General features: G+C 39.6%; 1 protein-coding gene across 2 annotated transcripts in view; it reads right to left on the minus strand.

Annotated features, from left to right (window-relative positions):
* The window catches only part of LOC126185412 (nonsense-mediated mRNA decay factor SMG9), a 103,594-nt gene that overhangs the window by 51,778 nt on the left and 25,223 nt on the right, over positions 1–26,593 (minus strand). For both annotated transcript variants that reach the window (XM_049928129.1, XM_049928128.1), the window contains exons 3-5: positions 16,450–16,508; positions 15,505–15,700; positions 2,117–2,410 (exon numbers count right to left, since the gene is read on the minus strand). In XM_049928129.1, coding sequence (XP_049784086.1) covers positions 2,117–2,410; positions 15,505–15,700; positions 16,450–16,508 — 549 coding nt within the window. The remainder of the gene's footprint in view (positions 1–2,116; positions 2,411–15,504; positions 15,701–16,449; positions 16,509–26,593) is intronic.

A 26,593-nucleotide genomic window follows, 5' to 3' on the forward strand; every position in this document is an offset into this window, starting at 1 on the left:
GACAGAAGTGCAACCCTTCCACAAACTGCTGCAGATTTCAATGCTCGGCCATCAATCAACAAGTGTCTGCATGCGAACCATTCAACGAAACATCATCAATATGGGCTTTGGAGCCGAAGGCCCACTAGTGTAAATTGATAACTGCATGACACAAAGCTTTATGCCTCGCCTGGGTCCGTCAACATCATTTGACTGCTGATGACTGGAAATATGTTGCCTGGTCGAACATGTCTCGCTTCAAATTGTATCAAGCGGATGGATGTGTATGGGTATGGAGACAACCTCAAGAATCCATGGAATCTGCATGTCAGCAGGGGACTGTTCATGCTGGTGGAAGCTCTGCAATGGTGTGGAGCATGTGCAGTTGGAGTGATATGGGACCCCTGATACATCTAGATACGACTCTGACAGGTGACATGTACTATGTATCCTGTCTGATCACCTGCATCCATTCATGTCCACTGTGCTTTCCAATGGGTTTGGACAATTCCAGCAGGACAATGTGACACCCCACATGTTCAGAATTGTTGCAGAGTGCCTCTGGGAACACTCTTCTGAGTTTAAACACTTCTGCTGGCCACCAAACTCTCCAGACATGAACATTATTGGGCATATCTAGGATGCATTGCAACATGCTGTTCAGAAAAGATCTCCACCCCCTCATACTCTTATGGATTTATGGACAGCCCTGCAGGATGCATGGTATCATTTCCCTCCAGCACTACTTGACACATTAGTTGAGTCCCTGCATGTCATGTTGCGGCACTTTGTGTGCTCATGGGGACCATACACAATACTAGGCAGGTGTACCAGTTTCTTTGGCTCTTCAATGTATTAAATATTGGTAGCTACAAGATAATATTATTTCTCAATACATGTGGTATTAATATAAATAACATTCGCGAGTCTGTCTGCTGGTGAAACATTGGTACAGAAGTATCCTCAAACATAAATACATTTTTAAACCTGGTATTTAACATTTCTGCTTTTAATCTACTGTATTCAGTTTAAACATGAGAGGGATCCACAAGAGATTGAAAGCAAGGTTTAAACTGATTCATTGACCTTCCTACAGGTTCTGACAGATCTTTCACCATGATCTGAATGTCAATGTGAAAATTATTGTAAGTGCAGATGAGGGAACTTGTGTGTGCAAGATTGATTCTTGTGCATCTGCCACTCAGGACCTTTACTAAGTGGGGAGTAGTGAGAGTAGTGACATATTCTTACATACACTGTTTTGTTTGCAATAAACACTCTGCTGCTCAGTGAATTTTCAATGTTAGTCATTAATGTGATGAATATGAGACTGTATCATCACCTGCAACCAGAAAAGAGAAGTCTACTTAAACTTCATACTACCTGCTCAGCTTTCCTTCAGTGCTCAAGGCCGTTGTTCTGGAAGGTTGGAGTTTGAAGATTTGGGTCCACTAGTGTTTATTCTCCACTGATAGTGTCTCACACAATATTGTGTGCAATATCACAGTCATAGCCATTATGAATGCTGTGTTGTGGTGTCAATTTTCTTGTGGTGAAATGACTTCTGTCCATTGCAGGTGCAAACAACAACTTCTTTCCAGAAAAGAAATGTTGTTATAGTAACTTTCATAGATGATCAGTTCAAAGAATAAAATGTAATGATAGAGACTGCTCTGCTCAAAGAAGACAAAATTTTCACTATTCCCAACACTTGCTTCTTTGCTGCAGTGTATATGCTGAATGGAGCTTGCTTCCTTCAATCTTTGCACCTATGCTGTTCGTGCTCAAGAAAAAGAGAAACACATAGTATACTTTTTCTCTTTCATATGTTTATAACAACATTCATAGATCTACAAATGCAGGAGGAACTGTCAGACTTTATTGAGGTTTGATGTGGCAGTCTGCTAAACTAAGAATGTGTGTAATTTGAAGTAATGTATTCAATATGCTCCTAGAATTGAGGCAAAATCATAAATTTGTTTATTATGTGTTAAACCAAAAGTTTATTTCTCCACTTTTATACAAAACCCAGAAAATCTGAGAAAATAAGTTATACTACAAACGGTACAACAAAGAATTAAATGAGCTTATTAAATTTACAAATGGATAGAACATTATAAGAAACATTTTCACAAACCTGACCACAGTTGGATCGAAGAACCAATCTTGAACTAAAATTACAACATGGCAGACAGTCATTAGAAATGCCGTAAGCTGCAATGACTGTGTCTCAACAGCACCCTCAGCCGAGATGAAATCATGTCGTTTCGTAGGATCCTGTGCAGCCAAACGATCTGCTGCTGCTGGTGATAACATTGGTTGTGTGTCAAGAAGAATAAGACGATCTGGTGTAACAAAGACATCCACTCCAAGTGTGCCCTGTCCACCCAATTCTTGCTGCTGAACACGCTGTGGTGCAAATGGTTTTGATCTAAAGTATGGAAAAAAGACAGACAAAATCTGTATTCAACACAGTAACAGCACACTGCAGGCACATGTCATCATGTCATATGTTGCTAGGATACCATCATACTATTTTTCAAATAGCCAACCCTGTAGGTATGAATAAACATCCACCTGAACAAGGGAACCCAACCTGCACGCTAGAACTTTGTGGGAACTTACTCTCTCTTTGGTTTCAAAGTGTTAACCATTGCCTAGAAGTTCCTGAGGCTGAGACATCTTACTATATCTGTATGTTATCACCAGTTGCTGTCAGTCTTCAGCCAGTTACCTAGCACTTCCTCTTAACCTTTATGAACCACCATACCTGCTTGTCTAAGTGAGGCTAACACAACAAATTAATTGCTTTTACTGACTCCATAGAAAAAGCAAAATGGCATAAATATACCATTTCCTTTAAAGTTAAGTAATCTATGAATTGCTTTCATGGCCCCTTCCTCAAAACACTGTAACTCCAACAGTGAGGCTCACCTTGATAAAGACTTCTGATGTCTGAATAACACTATCATTAAGAGGTTAACTGAAACTATATAAATCATCATCACATTCGTCTTTCACTATATGGAACCAAAGGAAAACTAGTAAGTGTTGTTAGCAAGGTGTACAAAGTGTATGTCATGACAAATCTGTACTACAAGGACCTCTGTTCAATAGCAAACTGCAATACATCTTCTGATTACCAAAATTTACCAATCCATCTATCTTTCGACTATTTGGTAAAAGGGGGTCTTCGGGATCAATATATTGTTTGGAAACATTCATTTGACATTTCATTCCTTTTCATATTTTCTACAAGATTCTGTGAATCCACTTTATGTCTTTGATGTCAAAGAACATTAATTATCCTATAAAATTCCAATTGTTCCTTTTATGAGTAACAAGAACAAATTTTAGTATTTTGCATTATTTGGGCATGCCAATTCCACTCCAAAATTATGTTAAAAACAAATAATGATAATATGTCTATATTTTTTTATATACTGAACACTGTTTTCTTCATAAATGTTAACTCATGCTAGCAGTGAAAACATATCACTGATGTTCAGCATCATGGAGTTTTAATGTCTTTGTTTGGTTTTTCAAGGGACGGTTGTCAGGCAGTTGTGTTGAATCAAGTCCTGTCAATGATGTGGACTGGAATTTTACTTTCGGACTGATTACTGTGAACACTGTGTGTAACATGAATGTCAATTTTTTATAATCCTACAACTATGAAATGCAATGTCATCATCTGTGAGACCAGTGTCTATTAAAAGGGACTCTCTTTCTCAAGTTTACAAAAATTTAAAACATGAAGTCAGTTGTTGGAAAAGTTGAATAACACAATGAAATATTATGTTTTTTTTAACTGCAGATTAATATCTTCACTGAAACTATATGAACCTGGGACCCCTAAAGAATCGTACCCCAAAATACATTTTCACAATGAGCTAGGCCACAGATTCTTCAAGTGATTGAGACAAGTATTAAAACTGTTAACGGTTAAGATAACAACCATTTTGGAATTTCTATTCTACAATGCCATTTCCTATAACATACTGTTATACATTTACATGTCAGATAGTTCTGACAAATAAATTCGAAAACTTCGATTATATCATTTTAATATTTTCTCGTTGACTGGACAGTTGCGATGGGACTGTTAGAATGTCTTCAGCTCAAATTGAAATCTCTGATTATTTGGCATAGTGTCAGGTGCTTTCTTTAGAGTGATTTCAGAAACATACTCCCATCACATAATATCCTTTAGACTGTGGTGATATGTACTGTGATCACACATGCCTGAAACATGAGAGAACTTGATTTCATCATTTTACTGAATGACAACAGACTAAGATGGTGTTTTATTCACACACACTGTCTTACAGACACATGTTCTCCACAGACGTCAGATTCTGGTTAAATCATGGGGAAAAATATTTATATTTCTGAAAGAGTTAATTAATGTCACAGGCATCACATAGCACTGGTTTTCACCACTTTCTACAACAAAAGTGTGGGATAATAGTCATTCTACCCTTGGAAAGCTGTCACTGTTTTGAAAATACTGCAATAGGATTCTTTCTTTGTATTATAGTGAAATATCCATCATCTATTATGTAGTAATGAAGGCAGGAAACATTTTTGAGTTGGCAATTGGCTGATGGGTAGTTTCATGTCAGTTCAATGCAGAAAAGTAACATTTTTAGCCTGACCATCTCAGATTTCTCTCAAACTTGTTGCATCCAGTGATACACATAAGAGATGCCAAACTACCAATTTGCAGAGGTATATGACGGTTGTGAAGAAAGTTACAGGTCTGCAAAGTTTGGAAATTGTTTACAATTTACATGTGTGTCTCAACATAAGTACAATTCTGGTTCTAATCCACATACAACAATGAAACTTTTGTCATTGAAAAACTGATGAGTAGAGCTTTACATTAATATGCAACATGGTGGATTTCTAAGAATTTTAACAGTCAACATCACAGATCTTAAGCTTTGATCTCAAGTACTCAAAACAACCTACCCTCAATTTTTTCGGAAAAAAAAGTATTATATTGTTCCAATGTGCTACTATAAACATGGTAAACATCAAGATGGCACATCAAAGGCATCCTGCCCAAAAACGTATTTTGTCAACTTCAGTACACTATCAAAATCCAAAAGATAGCACAAAAACAAAGAGCACAGAAAAAAATGTGTTTTCTCCACATTATCAAATTGTTCAGGAGAGCAATTTTAAAGTTTGAAACTGAATTTCATGGATACTAATGGACAAAAGTAATGAATACAAAAGTAATTTGGAGTGACATGTAATACACATTAAATTTTATATTAACTGATGCGTTAAATATTTAAATTGTGGTTTTATTGGTATAATATTTAAAGTTATTTCATGCATCACCCAGAAAAAATGTGCTACTTTTATACAGCAGAGTAGAAGGTGCTGCAAGTAAAACTGTTTTTCATTAAATATTATGGGTCAGATTATTTTGTAATGAAAAGCAATGTTTGAAACAATAAAGATACTTTTCAATAAGCAGTTTCTCCTTGCTATTTTAATTTCATGTGATAAACTGCTAAAAGAATAAAGTACAATGTCACTTTGTCCCAATGTGCAGTTCTCTGACTAGTGCAAAAAGTTTTATATAAACAATCTAGTTTCTTGTCTGTAGCCCTCCTTTAAAACCTGGTGGTACTGATACTTTTCTTTTGATGCTGCCAGAGGACTTGTAAAGACAAATTACTACTACTTACTTTCATCAGCAGCAGCAGCACCAGCAGCAGCAAGCAAAATTATTCTAAAATAATATTTTATTGTACTTTTTATGTTTTACCTCTGTAAGCTGGGAATTGATATTCTCCAGGCTGCTGCTCTTGAAGTCTCTGTTGAACTCCCATCATTGATAAAACCCAAGCTCCATTATTAGTTTCTCAGTACTGAATGAGGTGGGGATATTTTTTGTGATAACTATCTCTCTGATGGGCCTTGATAAGAAAGGACTTTTCCTCAAATATTTCTTCCTCAGAAATCTTATCTTGATTGCCCACCATAACATCCAAAAGCTTAGGTTTACATCAAGCCTCAATCACAATCTCCATCCAGTCCACTGGAATGACTGCTACTGGTTAGGAGTTAATCAGTCCCATATTATTATCACAACCCACAACAGTGTCCTCTAATAGTGATGTTGCTTTCACTGCCTCCAAAAATTTCAGTTCACTCACAAGACAATTAAGACACCTTGGTACAGTGTAATTCTTGTTCTGTGCTGAACACAAATCACAAAAAACTTCTTAGAGGTTTCACTTCCTTGTGCAATAATTCTGTCACGAAGTGATTTAAAAAGGAAACAACTTGATTGGCCCCTTTTGTTCCAATATCTTTAGTGTAAATATAGTACACTGAAGTTGCATTTGAAAGTTGAACAGTGAGAGAGTAAACAGAGAACTGCCCTTGGAAAAGATGTCATTAGTACTTATATTTGGTAAACATGCATTTTTTGGTAGTCGATGCAGATTGCTTCAGTTTATCAGACTTTTGGCTTTTTAAATGAGCGTTTCTCTTTCTGGTATAAAATGTTTCAGCTTTCACTTTGTGTACTTTCTTGTCAATGGCAACCTTCATAATTTCTTTCAAGATTTGTTTCTCCATGTCATTGTCTAAATTTGACGATAACATTGCGATCACGACTTTTATCTCAGCATGTCAACCATGTATCATGCCTTGGATACTCCAAAGCTATATTGAATTTGGTGTTGAATGCTGTTCTGTGCATTTCTTATGAAATGAAAAAAATGGGTATTTTCATGGAACATTTGAGGCAATCTTTTTCATACAAAGTTCTTCTGGGAGATAGTTCTTGGTCTTGTCGTCACTTTAATGACTTTATCTATCCTTAAATGAATGCATGTGATCATCAACTGCCATTCCTACTGCTTCTTTAATTTTCCATGACCTACTTCAATGCTTACCCCTTCCAACATGAACAGACTTAAGAAACTTCAAAAACTTCTTAACTGTCATTAACTATCACCTTGCTACTCCATGTACTGCCCTGCAGGCTTTTCTGCATACAGGCTTTGCGTGTATGATTTTGTCACCTTTTATTCTTACTCTGCAGTTGAAATTATACTCTTGAAGTTGTGCTTCATCTTTATTATTTCTTGGTCACCTTCTGTGAAGTAGAAGTATTGTAACGAGGCCACTCATATACAGTGATTGCTCATTCCAGTCTACCATATCACTAAATTTTCATAGCATGTTTGATCTCTCTTCAGCACATACTATCACAATACACTTTAACTTACATTGCAGTCTTCTCAAAGTCCATGTGACTGAACCATTAATGTCTTCATGACTGTACTCATTCACCCTTGTACTCACCTTTTCCTAACACTGTTGGAATCTGCAGGTCTCTGTCTTTCAACCTAGATGAATTACTCATCGTTCAATGTAAATAGCAAACTGTTGTTGTTGTTGTTGTTGTTGTTGTTGTGGTCTTCAGTCCTGAGACTGGTTTGATGCAGTTCCCCACACTACTCTATCCTGTGCAAGCTTCTTCATCTCCCAGTACCCTCTGCAACTACATCCTTCTGAATCTGCTTAGTGTATTCATCTCTTGGTCTCCCTCTACGATTTTTACCGTCCACGCTGCCCTCCAATACTAAATTGGTGATCCCTTGATGCCTCAGAACATGTCCTACCAACCGATCCCTTCTTCTAGTCAAGTTGTGCCACAAACTCCTCTTCTCCCCAATCCTATTCAGTACCTCCTCATTCGTTATGTGATCTACCCATCTAATCTTCAGCATTCTTCTGTAGCACCACATTTCAAAAGCTTCTATTCTCTTTTTGTCCAAACTAGTTATCATCCATGTTTCACTTCCATACATGGCTACACTCTATACATATACTTTCAGAAACGACTTCCTGACACTTAAATCTACACTCTATGTTAACAAATTTCTCTTCTTCAGAAACGCTTTCCTTGCCATTGCCAGTCTACATTTTATATCCTCTCTACTTCGACCATCATCAGTTATTTTGCTCCCCAAATAGCAAAACCTTTTACTAATTTAAGTGTCTCATTTCCTAATCTAATTCCTCCAGCATCACCCGACTTAATTCGACTACATTCCATTATCCTCGTTTTGCTTTTGTTGATAACAAACTATTAAAGATGAAATGAATCACTTACATCTGCATTACTAAACATAGTGTCTCAAAGTAAAGTTCTCACTAGTACCAATGATGCACAGTACAGAAACATTCTCTGTTCCTTGCTTCAATATTGCTTGCCAACCCACAATGAATTTAAAACTTAATACACAACATTAGACAAAATACATTTATTCCCTGTAGCAGAGACATTAGCACGTCCTTTCCCTGCATGCCTATCCTAAAATGGGTTATAGGACATGGACCATCCATATAGTCAGACTGGCCGATTAACAATATTACACAAAAAAGAATCCTACATCGCAAGGCATACATACCCCATTCTTGCGGGGGGGGGGGGGGGGGGGGGGGGGGGGGGAATAGGGCAAAGCACTTTCTTTTTTATATTATTGTTGTGATATTATGAACCATTTACATTGTAGCTTCAATGAAAGGGCAATAAAAAGTAGCTACATCTTGTTTCACAAGTCTCCAATTAAATCATTAATATTCACCAGATTAGTGCAAGGAGAGATTATGTCCTTCCAGAAGGTGTTACTATATCCAGTCTAGTGGGAACATCACACCTTTCAGTAACATGAGTGACAGGTTTGGCAGGAGAAACAAATTTTGAACAGGGTCCATCTAGATGCAAGAAGCAGGCCTGCACTTTATCTGGTTCTTCATAAGTTTGTAAGACATATGCTACCTGTCAACTACAGTCATACATACAGGTAACAAGTCCATTTTTGTCTGTTAACAGCATTTCTCTCTACATAGCAATCACTGATTCCTCTCTGCTCACTAAAGAAGCAGAATATGTCTGGCTATACCTTTGTTAATATGTATTATAGAATGAAGCTTATGACTACATGGACTCAGTACTTGTATCCTTGAAATGTTGCTTCAGCTTGGCAATATCTAAGTCACAATGGAAAACAAATGTATAGTCGAAGACACGTGAAAGAGTGCGAGTCTCGTCCGGCACAAAGTTTTAATCTGCCACGAAGTTTCATATCAGCGCACACTCCACTGCAGAGTGAAAATCTCATTCTGGAAACATCCCCCAGGCTGTGGCTCAGCCATGTCTCCACAATATCCTTTCTTTCAGGAGTGCTAGTTCTGCAAGGTTCGCAGGAGAGCTTCTGTAAAGTTTGGAAGGTAGGAGACAAGATACTGGCAGAAGTAAAGCTGTGAGGATGGGGTGTAAGTCGTGCTTGGGGAGCTCAGTTGCTAGAGCACTTGCCTGCGAAAGGCAAAGGGCCCGAGTTCGAGTCTCGGTCTGGCACACAGTTTTAATCTGCCAGGAAGTTTCAACTGTCATGGTGACAAAATATGGTTTTCATGGGGCCACATGAGCCTGACTACTGTGGCTGGTCTCTTCATAGCCACTGCACCCGCAACACAACGTCTTGTACCATGTGCCACAGCAAAATAATGCCATTCAAAATCTTCCTGATGGTAGAACAGATTCATGAAATGTTTTCTGTTTTCGTACTGGGCAGTAATTTCATCCGAAATATGGTAAATGTACTTTGAATCTAGAAAGTGACATTTTAAAAAGCTGATGAAATTGTACTGGAAAGAACACACACACACTGTATAATGATGAAGGCAATCATATTTCCACATACAACACATGGAGTATTTAATTATTATTTGTGTCTCTGTACTAAGCTACAAATGGGTGGCTTGTAACCTGTGAATTATTCCAGTGAAATCACTGTACTTCATCCTGAGTGGTGAAGGAGTAATTCTCTACAAAATCACAGACAACAAACTATTCATTTACTTTGAGTTCTTCTTTAGTGATTTTAAAGATCTGTGACTGCTGCTAAGTGACAAATTAGGGTGATAGGAGCTGCTGTAGACTTAACACAAACACTTCAATGAAATCGTCTCTTGATTTTGGCATAGTCTCTGGGACTATCCTGCCTGTAACTAACCGACACTTCCCCATAATTTCGCCAACACGGTTCATACCAACAGTTTAAACAGACCACCATCAGTCTTACCAAACTTGTACAATAGGGACATGCGCAGGGATGCTTGTAGCAAATGCTACACAGTACTTATGTAACTGTAATACGTGTTCTTCATACTTTATTAGTTCTTTCAGTTTAGATCTTTCAACCCATCATCTTAAAATTCTGGTGTGAAACACACAAAAAGCATTGATCCCATTGGCGTAGACAAGAACACGGTACTTTGGCCGCAATTAACAAAATTTTGAGAATCCAGTATTTACAACTGCGAATGTATTTTTTAAATATGCATGCAATTCACTGAACAGTTTTTTTTTCACATTTCTTACCTGCCTTTAGACTTGGTATCACTAAGAACAATACACAGATACCTACATATTTATGCCACAACGGGCAAAGCACCATTGATATCGCATTAACAAGAGGAGAAATAAAAGGAAGTATTCAACCAATATGGCATGACTCCATCACTCCTATACGAAAGCACATTCCAATGGAGACAAAAATAAATAACGTCATGTCACCGCCAGCAAGAAAGACCCACCAAATCACACAAAGAAAAATAGATAAAGAAAAATTAACAAACCAGCAAGAACAAATAATACAAATAGAAACTTTAATAGAGGAAGGAGACCTTGAAAAAGCAACCGACAAAATAGAAGCCCTCCTAAAAAATTCAGTGATACAAACAAACCCTAAAACAAGGACAGCAAAAAGATGGTTCAATGCTGAATGCTACAGCAAAAGGAACACTGTTCTAAGAATGCTCCACAGATTAAGAAACCAGCACGACGAGGAAACACAGAAACTGTATGCAGAAGAGAGAGGAATCTACAAAAAACTAACAGAAGAGAGGAAAAAAGAATACATAGAAAGAGAGGTAAAAAGAGATGCGGATGAAGCAGAGAAAGATCCATACATAGCAGCAAGACCAAGAAAACTGGCTCATACATCAAATATAAACATGAAGGAATGGGAACACCACTTCAGTAAGATACTGAACAAACAAGGAATCAATACACCCCCAAAGAAAGACAAACAACATCAAACTAAGGAAAAAGACAATGTATGAGAACCTCTAAATGAAGAAGATGTAAAAGAAGTAATAAAAGCACTGAAGAACAAGAAAGCAGCAGGACCCGATAATATATATATAATGAACATATAAAAGATGCAAAAGAGGCCCTCCAACACGTATGGATCAAAGTATTCAACAAATGCCTGGAACTTGGAACAATTCCGACCCAATGGAGACACTTGACAATAAAAGTTCTCTACAAAGGTAGAGGAGACCCAACGGACCCAAACAAGTACAGAAGCATAGCCCTGGAAAATACTCAGTTCAAGATGTTTTCAGAGATAATTACACAAAAAATCAAAGCCTGTGTGGACAGTCATCTCCCAGAACGACAAATGGGCTACAGATCTGGAATAGCAACACATACGGCAGTCAGGCTGCTTCTAAACAACATCGACGAAGCGCTACAAAAGAAACAGATGTTCTACACGTTGTTCATAGACTTTACCAAAGCCTTTGACCTACTGTAAAGAGATCTCATAGTCCCCAGTATAGCGAGACAACTAGTAATTTCATGAATGTGATACATCTAGGACTAGAATTACTGAATCTGAAAAGTGTATACAAACAATTTAATATAACAATAAGACAGTTGGCAAGTTGCTGCCCATTAAACACAACCGATAAATAGTAAAAAACCAAACAATGGAAAATCCAGGATGGAATGTAACAAAATTATGAGAGGAAAGTTGCCACTCACCATATAGCACAGATGCTGAGTCGCAGATAAGCACAACAAAAAGTCTGTCACAAATAAATAAAGCTTTCGGCCAGTAGGGCCTTTGTCAAAAATAAATGTGACACACACACACACACACACACACACACACACACACACACACACACACACACACACACACACACAAAATAAAATGCAATTTACACACACAGCAGTCTCAGACAACTGAAACTGCGAGCAGCAGTACCAGTGCATGATGCGAGTGGCGACTAAGTGAGGGTAAGGAGGAGGCTGGGGTGGAGGAGGAGGGATAGGGGTGGCGGACACTGTACTGCTGCAGGTTAGACAGACGGCAGGGGAGAGGTGGGGAGGGGGAGGGGGGAGTTGCAGAAAAGAAGAGAAGTAAAAAGACTAGGTGTGATGGCAGAATGACGGCTGTGTAGTTCTGGAATGGGAACACGTAAGGGGCTGGATGGTTGAGGACAGTAACTAATGGAGGTTGAGGCCAGGAGGGTTATTGTAGGACATATTGCAGGGAAGGTTCTCACCTGCACAATTCAGAAAGGTTGGTGTTAGTGGGAAGGATCCATATGGCACAGGCTGTAAGGCAGTCATTGAAACGAAGGATGTCATTTTTAGCAGTGTGCTCAGCAACAGGTTGGTCCGCTTGTTTCTTGGCCACAGTTCTTCGGTGGCCATTCATGCAGAAAGACAGCTTGTTGGTTGTTATGCCTACATAGAATGCAGCACAGTGATTGTAGCTTAGCTTGTAGATCACATGACTGGTTTCACAGGTGGCCCTGCCTTTGATGGTATACCCCCACTCACTCCTACCACTCCCCGCACTCCTACCTTGTACATGCTTCCTAAAGTCCATAAACCTAACCACCCAGGACACACCATTATGGCCAGTTACTGTGTCCCACTGATAGAATCTCCACTCTCATAGACCAACACCTTCAACCTATTGCCCAAAACCTATCCTCCTATATAAAAGATACCAGCCATCTCCTCCACCGGCTCTCCACAGTTCCTGTTCCTTCACCACATGGTGCCCGCTCATCACTATTGATGCCACCTCCCTTTACACTAACAATCCTAATGCCCACAGCCTTACTGCTATTGAACACTACCTTTCCCAATGCCCGACAGATCCCAAACCAACAACCTCATTCCTAGTCGCCAGGTCCAACTATATCCTCACCCACAATTACTTCTCCTCTGAAGGCATTACCTACAAACGAATCTGGTGTATGACTATGGGCACCGACGATGCACCATCGTATGTCAACTTTTCCATGGGCCATCCAGAGGAATCCTTCCTAAACATCCAGAATCCTAAACCCCACACCTGGTTCAAGATTCATTGATGACATTTTTGCGATCTGGATCGAGGGTGAGGACACCCTATCCACATTCCTCCAGAACCTCAACAACTTCTCTCCCATGTGCTACACCTGGTCCTACTCAACCCAACACGCCACCTTCCTAGATGTTGACCTCCACCTCATAGATGGCTACATCAGTACCACCGTCCATATCAGACCTACTAACCACCAGCAATACCTCCATTTTGACAGATGTCACCCATTCCATACCAAAAGTTCCTCCCATAAAGTCTAGCCACCTGTGGTTGTCACTTCTGCAGCGGCAAGCAATCCCCTTCAAAATATACCGAGGGTCTCACTGAAGCCTTCACCTTGTACAAAAATGAATCTCCCGTGCCTTATCTTTCCAGTCTCCCACCACCTCACAAAGTCCCACCATCCAGCCACAGAAGAGTATTCCCTTCATAACTCAGTACCACCCAGGACTGGAGCAACTGAATTACATTCTCCGCAGGGTTTCCACTACCTCTCGTTGTGCCCTGAAATGAGAAATGTCCTGCCCACTATCCTTCCCACCCCTCCCACAGTGGTATTCCACCATCCACCAAACCTACACAATATACAGGCCCGTCCTTACACAACCCTGCTCCCAACCCCTTACCTCATGGCTCATACCCCTGTAATAGACCTAGATGCAAGGCCTGTCCCACACATCCTGCCACCACCACCTACTCCAGTCCAGTCACAAGCATCACCTATCCCATCAAAGGCAGGGATACTTGTGAAACCAGTCCTGTGATCTACAAGCTAAGCTACAATCAGTGTGCTGAATTCTATGTGGGCGTGACTATCAACAAGCTGTCTGCCCAGATGAATGGCCACTGGTGAACTGTGGCCAAGAAACAAGTGGACCACTCTTTTGCTGAGCACACTGCCCAACATAGCATCTTTCATTTCAACGAAATCTTAAAAAGCAGTTTAGATGTCTTCAGAACCTAAGTATAATGAAATTATGACTCACTAAAACACATTTTTTATTATGATCATAGCATTTAAAATGTCTTTTTCAGATTTCAGTCTCTGTATATTATTTTTTGTGTTCCATAGCTCTGGTCGCAGCTGTACATATCACATGGAATTCAGGGTTGTCTCATTTGCCCACTTCTGCGTTCTTGTGCACAACAAACAAATTGAGTGTCTCCACATTCACATGCCAACTTTCATACTGAAGCAGAATAATACTGGTCCACGTGACTAGGCACTGCATCACTGTTGGCGGGGGAAGCAGATAAGGACGTAGAAGATATATCCTTGATGGACAACACCAACAACAACACCAGCAACACCTCAATACTACATTGGCCTGTTCCTTCGGCACTATTATTCAACCATACCAGAATACTGCCAATTATAGCTGCCATATTGCAGCTACATTGTTGGCAATACTGCTATGGCCACAAATTGCCGAAAAATACAGACCACATAAATGCATCTTGAATGGCTTCACGATGGGTGAGGAGTGGATGTTAAAGTACGTGCTACATGCACTTAGTATAGTACAAACAGAGTTTTGGAGATCCACTATCTGAAGCAGAAACACTATTTTCATCAACAGCCTGTAAGTTCAAGGTCATGTTACACAGGATTAATAATGGGTTGTCTGATCACAATACAGTTTTAAACCTGGAAACAAGGTATAAAAACCTAAAAAGAAAACTTATACAAAGAAAAAGACTGCAGAGCAACATTATCATACAAACATCTTTAGATTAATTTGTTCATATCCATATCTCCCACAATATAAAAATTATAGTAAATTCCATAAGCTGCTGAAAAATTATTGTCCATTATCTTCTAATCACTTCTTGCAAACCTAATCAATAAGTGTTTCATTACAATATAATATGTCAGCTGCAGACAAGCTACAATTCTTGATGACAGTGCAAGAAAGAAGTCTTTGTTTTTGCACCATAATTGTGCTTGAAATCTGTATTATTTGTAAAAACAATTACGAAACTCACCACACTATCAGAATTATTTACTTATGATAAGCAGTCTCGTTGTGATCTTACTTAGTTGTTATCAGTGAACTGGAGATCAAATTTTTGATACATTTTATACATGTTTCCTTGCAAGATATGTAACATACTGCCACCTAGAAGCTTGCCTATCATTTATCTCTTTTTTTTTTGCGCACTATTATATGGTTCCCAGGCATTTCAGAGCTAAATTAACAATTCTGAGGAAAGGTTATATCACAATGTAAACAAAGTCTCACAGCACATCATGATTAACACATATGAAACTAAATTAACTCTTTTAATAAAAAAAAGATCTGTCACCTACTGTCCACCAGCTAACAGCGACATGAGGGTAGATTTACCAACACCCAATGAGCCCACAACACCTACAACAAGGAACTCATTATTGCCCTGGTCCAGAAGATATTCCAGTATGGCATCCTGCAGTACTTGCAAATTATCATCCAATAACTTCACAGACCCTCGCATTTCAGGAGGCTGAGATAAAGTATTGCTTATGTCTGAAACAAAAATACCTAGACAAATCAGAGACACTGGACAAACTTGGTTACATGAAAAAGTGATGCACTTCTAATTCAAAAACAAAATTTTATTTCCACAAGTGTTTCAAAGTGTTGTGTTTGTAAAAGACAAATTACATCATATGCCATAACAACAGCAGTAAAGTATTTTATAATACTGAAAGTAAATGAAATATATAATGATCACTCGCATCCACACTATATGTTGTTTATCAAGGTAAACTGAAACAACAAATTATTTCTAAGAACTAATATCCTAAATCATGAATCACTGCACCTGTCGCAATAGTTAAGAGATGAATTATGAGAACTTACAATACCGAATAAAAGCAAGTAATAAATAAAATAAATATCAAAAATCTAAAATGATATTAAAACTGAAACAAGAAAGTTTGATAAAGGCAACAGAAGAACTTACACTCTCATTGCTCTAACTAAGAACACAAGGAAACACATGGCCATAAAAGAGATACAGTTTATTGGGGCACAGACTGACATCCACAATAATGTAATGAAAGTAGTTTACATGTCTCAAATGTATTTAACAACTGAGGTCCCGGAGGTTTGTGCATGCCCATTTTGAGAGCATTTGCAACAATGCTTATGATCATATGAAAGGTTGCTACTGTATTATAAAACATGAAAGCAGGTTTCAAAGGCTTAATTTACAACATTATTCACACAATGTGATTGTAATTTATGCAATTCTACCACACAAAAGAACTCACTTTCTCCTGGTGCATGTTTTGCAGCCAGCTGGTACAGCGGTTGAATTTCAGTTTCCTTTCTGCAAATCAAAGAAACAACATAGTCAAGTGCAATCCACGTAAAAAATGAACAGTTTTATAATTATAAAACATCAAGTTAGAAAGAGAGTCAAAATTAGAGTATCAAAAATACAATGATGAAAAGTGTTCTTTTGAACACGTAGTCCTTATTCTCCATTTAAAAATTGTCAGTTAACATAGACAAGTATAAAGCTAATACTTGGGATGGAGGGCTGATGATATGTATAATTCTTAAATCTGAATGAATCTCACTGTGGTCATCTTAATCTGAAACCCTGCTCAACCATTCAACTACGGATGCAAGTGATATTGCGCACATCTCAGAAGTATCAAAAAATCTTCTATACCTCAAGAAAATAGAGGTGCATTACACCATGCACCTGCACTTGCATCATACACAGAAAAAGGCATATTCATTCTCTCTCTCTCTCTCTCTCTCTCTCTCTCTCTCTCTCTCTCTCTCTCTCTACACACACACACACACACACACACACACACACACACACACACACACACATTCATTCTCTCTCTCTCTCTCTCTCTCTCTCTCTCTCTCTCTCTCTACACACACACACACACACACACACACACACACACACTCTTGCGCACATGCACGCATCATATCTAAATATATGCACAAACATTACTATGTTGTTCAAGGTGCCCACTTTACTAGCACTAACTACCATCATCATGGCTTGTTTTATTTTGAGGTACAGAAACAATTTTCAAGAGTTCCTGAATACTTATGGATGCCAGGAAAGCTCCCTTAGAGGGTGTATTGGCACAAAAGACAAGGACCAGATGGACAGAGAGATGGGGGAGGAGGATTTGGACACAAAAAGAGGGGAGGAGGATTTGGACACAAAAAGAAAGGAAGAGGGGATGGACAGAGAGATGTGACGGGAAGAGATGAACAATGACAGGGTAGGGGAGGAGATGAATAGTGAGAGTGGAGGGGACGAGATGGACAGAGAGTGGAGAAAGAGGAGAAGGAGATGGAGATGGAGATGGAGATGGAGAGAGAGAGAGAGAGAGAGAGAGAGAGAGAGAGAGAGAGAGAGAGAGCAGGAAGAGGACATAGACAGGCTGAGGGGGAAGAGGAGATAGACAGAGAAAGGGGGATGTCCTGTCATGCAATGTTCGTAATTCAGCTAACATAATGCAATATACTGTGCTGAATAAAATAAAATATACAACCTATATTACAAATATTACATCAGTTTTGATTGAAAAATTGACTTTTGCTAAAAACATGAGGAGGAAAGGCCCTACTCATTTGCACACCAGCCTTCTCATAGCAGCTTTGCTTGCGTTAGCATTCAACACATATATCGCACACATCTCCTCCTCCACACCACCCTCTGTGTCCACCTAATCATCCCATCTTTCCCTTACCATCCTGTCCTCCCATCCCCACCCCCCACCTCTCTCTCTCTCTCTCTCTCTCTCACTCTCTCTCTCTCTCTCTCTCTCTCCCCCCCCCCTCCCCATCCATCCATCTCGCCCTTCCCTCTCTCACTTTATGTCTGTCCAATGTTTTAGGAGGAGAGGCTGAGAAAACAGACAAACAAACAAACAAACAAACACACACACACACACACACACACATCTCACTTTCCATCTCCATGCTCTCCCTATCCACCTCCTTCTCCCCACCTCCCTCTATTCATCTCCTCCTGTCCACTCACACAATCTCCTCCTGCCTGCATTTCCCTATCCACCTCCTCCTCCCTCTTTCTTTATCCATTGCCTCATCCCTCCTTTCCCTATCCCTCTTCTCCTCCTGCTCCTCCCTTCTTTCCATGGCCATCTGCTCCTCCCTCTCTCTTTCCCCTCTTCCACAATCCCCCTCTCTTCCTATCCATCCCCTCATGTCCCATTGTCTCTGTCCATCCACTCATCTATCCATCTCAGCCTTCCCTTGTCATTCCATTTGCACGTGCAGTGGCCAATATTACTTTCACAACATTCTTGTCATTCTGTGCAGCCTACACGTCTGGGCTATCAAAATTTTTTTTTGCCTATGACATAGAGGATACAATGCTTTTAGGCTGATAAAGCAGACCAATACCACTCTCTCCACAACATGCCTGTTGTGCCAGCCAGCCTATACAGCAGGGACTAATAAAAACATTTTTGCCCTATCTCTGGTCCTATGAGAGCTAAGAGGTTATGAAACCTGTAGTGCTAATACTCCTAGAATTTGCTGTTTGTGTGCCAAATTTAGTTTACACAGATCCAGGGGTGTGGGAGGAGAACACCCCTCCTCCTCCCCCCCCCCTCCCCCACTCACACACACATTTCAATGTGTATCTTCAAGTGGCTAAGAGCACATGTCCACAGATGTGCTGTGATCAAAAGCTTGAGTTCCTCAAATCAATTTGGCACAAATATTGATCAGTCAGTATCAAGAGACATTATAGCTGAAAGAAGAAAGGGAAAAGACAAGAAGTTTTCGAATAGACATTTCCCTGAGGACCTTTAAAGTAACAGATTGTTTAAAATGTTTAGAAAATCATCCATTTCATTAAACAGATACTTTATTTCTTCCTCCATTAATCAATGAAGAAAATGTTAGGTAGCATGTAAATTGTTGGTGCAAAATCAGTTTATATATCAAATCAAGAAACAGAGGAATGCTTTCCTTTGTCTGAAATTTAGAAAGTCTTTCCACAAGAACATTTTAATATGAGGAAACTTCATTATTTGCAGAAACTACATTCCTCGACAAAGAGACAAAATTGCACATTGTGCCAATGGCGAAAAAAAGAAAGGAAGGAAGGGAAAAAATTGTGCATATTACTGTGTGAGTAGCACAGCTACAGGCAATTAAATCTGGTTTCATTATGATAATATTCCAAGCAGATTACTACATAAGTAGATAAGGATGCATGTTCCCAAATTTGAAAATTCTAGTCTTTGAGGAGAGAATGGAGACCTTATTCTTCAGTGCAGTAAATCAACAATTTGTCCACATTATTTTCCTTTAGATGGCCTCCAAATTCTTAAGAACCACCCCTACAGCTCTGTTGTCACCACAGGTGACTGTCTTGTTTTTACATAAAGGGACTGCAATCAATAACAATCAGCAGAATATATGATCTGTAGTAAATTTTTTTTACAGCCAAAAGATGAGAATTTATTTTACACATGCATACAGGTATCAGTGGTTGCTAATTGACATTACAATAAATTTAGTCCAGAAAGAAAATAAATAATTTTGACTATTTTAATAAAAACTGTGTAAGAAAGCGTGTAAACAATTATGTATGAAATGAGAAACAATCATATACAGGTACTCAATGAATGTGAAATTAAGATGTGCATTTGTTAACACCAAGTGTAAAAAACCTCATGTAACAACGTATGTATTGTACAAATAACATGTAACAACGTATGTATTGTACAAATAACAGAGTCCACTGATGGTGGTACAGCAGTACTGAAACACTTCTGAATGTCCAGAAGAATTTTCTTACAAGTATGGATACATTTACACTGAAGAAACTGGAGTGGGTGATGGTGACATGTTGCCACACCAGTTTTATTAGGTGGTGGAGGTGGCTGTAGTAGAAGCAGCAGCAACTGTGATAGGGTTAAGTGGCAATGGCATATGTGCAAGTGGCTAGGGCCTCCCATCAGGGAGACCAATAGCCAGGTGCCACCCTGCCAACATGTGTGTCAATGAGGATTAAGTGATTATGAAGAGAAGACAACACAACACTCAGTCTCCGAGGGGGGAAATCTCTGACGTGGCCAGGAACTGAACCTGGGCCCTTCACAAGGCATTCTTGCGTGCTGACCACTCAGCTATGGAAGCAGTCAGCAGTAGCATATCAAATGCACAAACGTTTTTAATATTAACAATGTTCCCCAAGCATTATTCAGAATCAATTTCACAAATACTATTATTTCTTGTATCTGTGAAGTCCAGTCCTTTACTCTTAATGAGAATTTTGAGCAGGAGGTAGGTGGGAATAAGGGAGAGTGGGAGGAGGCAGGAGGGTTCAATATGGTCATGTTCCTCACAGAGATCTTGTAGTTGAACCATGAAATTATGTAAATAAATTATGCAGATAACTGCAGTAAGTGCTTGTGCAGATCAGTGACCTGCTTGTGACATCATAAATTGCAGACAAAGAAACGGAAAAATTCAAACAACTAGACACTATGAGCAGATGCCTCTTAAAAGTCACCAAATGGACCAATGGGCTCAACATTCCCCTACGACAAATGAATTACCCTCAACAGTGTCTTATGTCCTTATTCTGCAGGAGACTTCATAAATATTTGGATTTTAGTTGAATATTGACACAAGATTTGGTGAACATGACTTTTCCCCTTCCCTATAAAATTCACACTAGAGGTTTATTTAGAAAAACCACTTCAGTGTTGAATATCACAATTATTTAATGCATCTGGGCAAGGAAAGAAAGTTTAGCCTCCAATAATGATACAAATTCTAAGGCACTCCTCTCAATTTTTTACAATTTTAGAATGAGTATGATTCAAACATAACATTAACCTATTCTAACATTTTTGACAACTAAGAGTGTGTGAAGTGTATGTGCAAACTCCCCACTTCTCTTACACGAGTTGACTTATTTGGGAATGTGCAGCCGATCTTGTTCTCTGGATAGCTGGCTTCTGGAATCTCTACAAACTACTCCTCCGAAGAATGATGCTAGTCACAGGAACCTCTCTCTCTCTCTCTCTTTGTGAAATAATGAGGTACTCGAAGAATACTTTTCAACAACTATTGGTATATTTTAACTTCCACAAAGAACAAAATTCACACTTCTCACATAAACAATTGACTTCTTGTAAGTCATCTGTGTCATCTCACATTAGAAACAATTAGGTTACATTTACAATAGAGTTGGCTTGATAACCACAACTCTATTATACAGGAATCATACACATGTCTTGCCTCTAGCAAGTTCAAGTTAAAAGTTACTTAAAAGTCTTCTCAACTAAAATGTACTTGTCACTAACAATAGTCACAGTTATAAAACAGCGCAGAATAACACAGAAGCTCCTTGATTCCGCCGTGTGCTTTCATTACAACTTCCAAGGCACAATTGACAAGTACTTTTCGGTGCCATTCGACCGCCATATCTACCATCTTCTCAAGATAAACTTCGGACCTGCACACACACAGACAGGTGATGCGCAATACACACGGTTCCTTTCTCCCATTCACATCTAAAATATCATGTGTTTGAGATGGTGGAAGGTCGAGTGGTTCTAGAATTTAAGTAGAAATTCTCGAATCACTACATATCTCCCCCCCCCCCCCCCTCCCCAGATCGGACATGTGATATTTTATACATAATCATTATGTACATAGCATCACTCACAACATTTCATATCATAACAATGTACTTTCCTCATACATGTTTCTACATACATTTTTCAGTTCAACAACAATCTTTTTTCTCTCTAGAACAATCTTTAGCTGAGCATTCTTTATTCTGTTATTATTTCACCTTGACATCAAAACCTGAACATTTTTTCCTGTTTTTAGTCATCTGTTCTAATATTTAAGAATTGTGAGGACTCTTTCCTTATTTCCAATAGTAAACTGCAGGTATTCATGACACTAGAGTATTCTATTATTTGTATCCTTTGTACTACCTTTTCTTTAGTATGTACTACCTTCATTATCTGTTGTGTATGTAGGAACTCTGAGCAAAATGAAAGTCTTCTTTCTGACACTTGTGAACTTACATAAATCGTTATAATGCTCGTTGCGCCTAGAATTCGAACTTTCCAGAATAATTGCTACAAAATTTTGTGACTTTCATCACAATACTGTCCCTCTCCCCTAGGATCAGTACCTATACATTTCTTGTGGGTTGACCTTATGAGAGCGCTTCCTCTTTCCACGTTGGTAGGTAAGCCCCTTTACAAAACATTCCTATATTTTCAGGCCACAGGTCATCCTATCTCCAAGTAGGTACGCCTGCCCCATGTTGTTGTTGTTGTTGTTGTTGTTAGTTGTTGTTGTCTTCAATCCACAGACTGGTTTGATGCAGCTCTCCATGCTACTCTATCCTGAGCAAACTTCTTCATCTCCCAGTACCTATTGCAACCTACATCCTTCTGAATCTGTTTAGTGTATTCATCTCTTGGTCTCCCTCTACGATTTTTACCCTCCACGCTGCCCTCCAATAGTAAATTTGTGATCTCTTGATGCCTCAGAATATGCCCTACCAACCGATCCCTTCTTCTAATCAATTTGTGCCACAAATTTCTCTTCTCTCCAATTCTATTCAGTACCCCCTCATTAGTTATCTGATCTACCCATCTAATCTTCAGCATTCTTCTGTAGCACCACATTTCAAAAGCTTTTATTCTCTTCTTGTCTAAACTATTTATCGTCCACATTTCACTTCCATACATGGCTACACTCCACACAAATACTTTCAGAAATGACTTCCTGACGCTTAAATCTACACTCGATGTTAACAAATTTCTCTTCTTCAGAAACGCTTTCCTCGCCATTGCCAGTCTACATTTTATATCCTCTCTACTTCAACTATCATCAGATATTTTGCTCCCCAAATAGCAAAACTCCTTTACTACTTTAAGTGTCTCATTTCCTAATCTAATTCCCACAGCATCACCTGTTTTAATTCGACTACATTCCATTATCCTTGTTTTGCTTTCGTTGATGTTTATCTTATATCCTCCTTTCAAGACACTGCCCATTTCGTTCAACCGCTCTTCCAGGTCCTTTGCTGTCTCTGACAGAATTACAATGTTGTTGGCAAACCTCAAAGTTTTTATTTATCCTCCATGGATTTTAATTCCTACTCCAAATTTTTCCTTTTGTTTCCTTTACTGCTTGCTCAATTTACAGACTGAACAACATTGGAGATAGGCTACAACCCTGTCTCGCTCCCTTCCCAACCACTGCTTCCCTTTCATGCCCCTCGACTCTTACAACTGCCATCTGGTTTCTGTACAAATGTTAAATAGCCTTTCACTCCCTGTATTTTACCCCTGCCACCTTCAGAATTTGAAAGAGAGTATTGCAGTCAACATTGTCAAAAGCTTTCTCTAAGTCTACAAATGCTAGAAATGTAGATTTGCCTTTCCTTAATCTATTTTCTAAGATAAGTCGTAGGGTCAGTATTGCCTCACGTGTTCCAACATTTCTACAGAATACAAACTGATCTTCCCTGAGGTCAGCTTCTACCAGATTTTCCATTCGTCTGTAAAGAATTCGTGTTAGTATTTTGCAGCTGTGGCTTATTAAACTGATAGTTTGGTAATTTTCACATCTGTCAACACTTGCTTTCTTTGGAATTGGAATTATTATATTATTCTTGAAGTCTGAGGGTATTTTGCCTGTCTCATACATCTTGCTCACCAGATGGTAGAGTTTTGTTAGGCCTGGCTCTCCCACGGCTGTCAGTAGTTCGAATGGAATGTTGTCTACTCCCGGGGCCTTGTTTCAACTTCGGCCTTTGAGTGCTCTGTCAAACTCTTCACACAGTATCATATATCCTATTTCGTCTTCATCTACATTCTCTTCCATTTCTGTAATATTGTCCTCATGAACATCGCCCTTGTATAGACCCTCTATATACTCCTTCCACCTTTCTGGTTTCCCTTCTTTGCTTAGAACGGGGTTTCCATCTGAGCTCTTGATATTCATGCAAGTGGTTCTCTTTTCTCCAAAGGTCTCTCTAATTTTCCTGTAGGCAGTATCTCTCTTACCCCTAGTGATATGCCCCTCTACATCCTTACATTTGTCCTCTAGCCATCTCTGCTTAGCCATTTTGCACTTCCTGTCGATCTCATTTTTGAGACGTTTGTATTCCTTTTTGCCTGCTTCATTTACTGCATTTTTATATTTTCTCCTTTCATCAATTAAATTCAATCTCTCTTCTGTTACCCAAGGATTTCTATTAGCCCCATTTACTTAGCAAATCCTGGGTATGCCCCTTTATCCTGTATGAGTAGGCCTCATGGTTCATTACCACAGTATACATTCCTATGTATACTACAATTAAGTATTTTCTGGTAAACTTACAAATCTACTCTACAGCTCACATATACTTCATAATACTTTATCTAATCCCTAGTGTCCTCCTCTACTTCTCTACTTCTCAACTTCTATTCTAAATACTCACTTTTCTTAGATGAGTACCATGACCAATTCCACTCCTGCTTGCGGGTTTTTTTTTTTTTTTTTCCCCTTCCCCGTCCACACCTCTTTCTTCTGTACATTCCATGCAGAATTGCCTTTGTTTTTAGATACTCATGTATGTGCATGATGGTTTTTATATATATATATTTCCCACATTGCAACAGGTTTCTAGTCTTTAATATCAATGTTTGTGTTTAAATGTCTTCTTGTGTGTATGTGGATGTGTGTTCACGTAGTCTGATTCTTCAGCTTTCTTATCTAAAGACAAGATTTATGTTGAAACCAAGGAAACCGGGAAGGACTTCAGCGATAGAAGTTAGTGAATATGGAAAGATAGGTCCTCAAATGAGAAGTAAGAAAGGAAAAAAAAAATAGGTTTGCTTGCTAAGATCGAAGCAGAGAAAGGAGATAGCTGCCAGGACAGGAAACCCTTCCCACAACCCCCTTCCCTAGGATCCCTACCTCGCAGGTACTTGAGTGAGATGCCGGAGGAGGTTCGGTGTTGAATCATTTCCTACAGAACAGGCATTCCTACCTTTTCCCTTGAGGTCCCTGAAGGAAATCTTAGCAACTCTATGGTTGGTTGGTTTGTGGGGGTTTAAGGGATCAGACTACAAAGGCCATCGGTCCCTTCTTCCATGACCATGAAACACCCTTAAGGATGAAAAACAAGCAACGGAGATGACAAGGGACGAGACAGAATAAGAAAGACATAGACAAAGACCAAAAAAGAGGAATTAAAAATACACAAGGTGTTACAGTGGTTGGCTGACCATGGAAAAAAAGATCCAGCCACCAAGAGAGACACTAAAAACCCCAATCTAAAACCGTAGGCCAAAGGCGATACTCAACACAAAAAGGACACAAACTCTCAGATCAAGCAATAAAAGCCCCCTGTGCGAATAAAACTCAAAACTAAGCCTGCCATAGCAGCATCATCTATTAAAAGTGCAGGGAGAGTATCAGGCAGCGCAAACGTCTTTCTGAGCACAGTTAAAAGCGGATAAAATGTGAACCACTGTCAATGCTGAACCACAGTGAAAGAGTTGGATCCTCACGGTGCAATAAATAACCATGCGTCAGCCAGGTGTGGCCCATGTGTAGCCGGCAGAGGACAACGGAGTCCTTGCGAGAGGCTTGCAAGGAGGAGCGCCACATACCGGTACACTCCTTGACGACCCAAACTTTGTTGGGAGAAGGCAGGGTGCGCCATTCAGCACCCCCGGCGCCAAGGACCTTCTGCTGCAAAACTGACTGGAGATCACACTCCGAAAAGCCAATCTCCAGGGCTGGTGCACAGATAGCCTGATTGGCCAGCCAGTCAACCATTCATTACCCGGGATGCCGACATGACCCGGGGTCCACACAAAAACCACGGAGCACCTGCAATGGGCAAGAGTATGGAGGGACTCCTGGGTAGTCATCACCAAATGAGAGCAAGAGAAACACTGGTCAATAGCTCGTAAATTGTTCAGGGAGTCACTACAGATGAAAAAGAACTCACCTGGGCAGGAGCGAACATACTCGAAGGCACAAGAGATGGCTACCAGCTCTGCAGTGAAAACACTGCAGCCATCTAGTAACGAGCGTTGTTCAGAGTGATACCCAGGAGTAAAAGCAAAACCAACTCGACCAGCAGCCATTGAACCATCGGTATAGACTATGGTGGAGCTGGCAAATGCAGCAAGGATGGAAAGAAAGTGGCGGCGAAGGACCTCAGGAAGGACTGAATCTTTCGAACTTTGCGCCAAATCCAGCTGAAAACATGGACCGGGCACACACCATGGGGGTATACGGACATGGGCCTGGAAAGGAGGTTGAAGAGGGAAAAACTCAAGCCCAGAGAGAAGAGACTGGATGCAAATCTCAATCGGACACCCCGACTGGGGCCGCCGTTCCGGAAGATGGACGACCGAGTTG

The sequence above is a fragment of the Schistocerca cancellata genome, chromosome 1 (genome assembly GCF_023864275.1).
Source record: "Schistocerca cancellata isolate TAMUIC-IGC-003103 chromosome 1, iqSchCanc2.1, whole genome shotgun sequence".
Taxonomy (NCBI): Eukaryota; Metazoa; Arthropoda; class Insecta; order Orthoptera; family Acrididae; genus Schistocerca; species Schistocerca cancellata.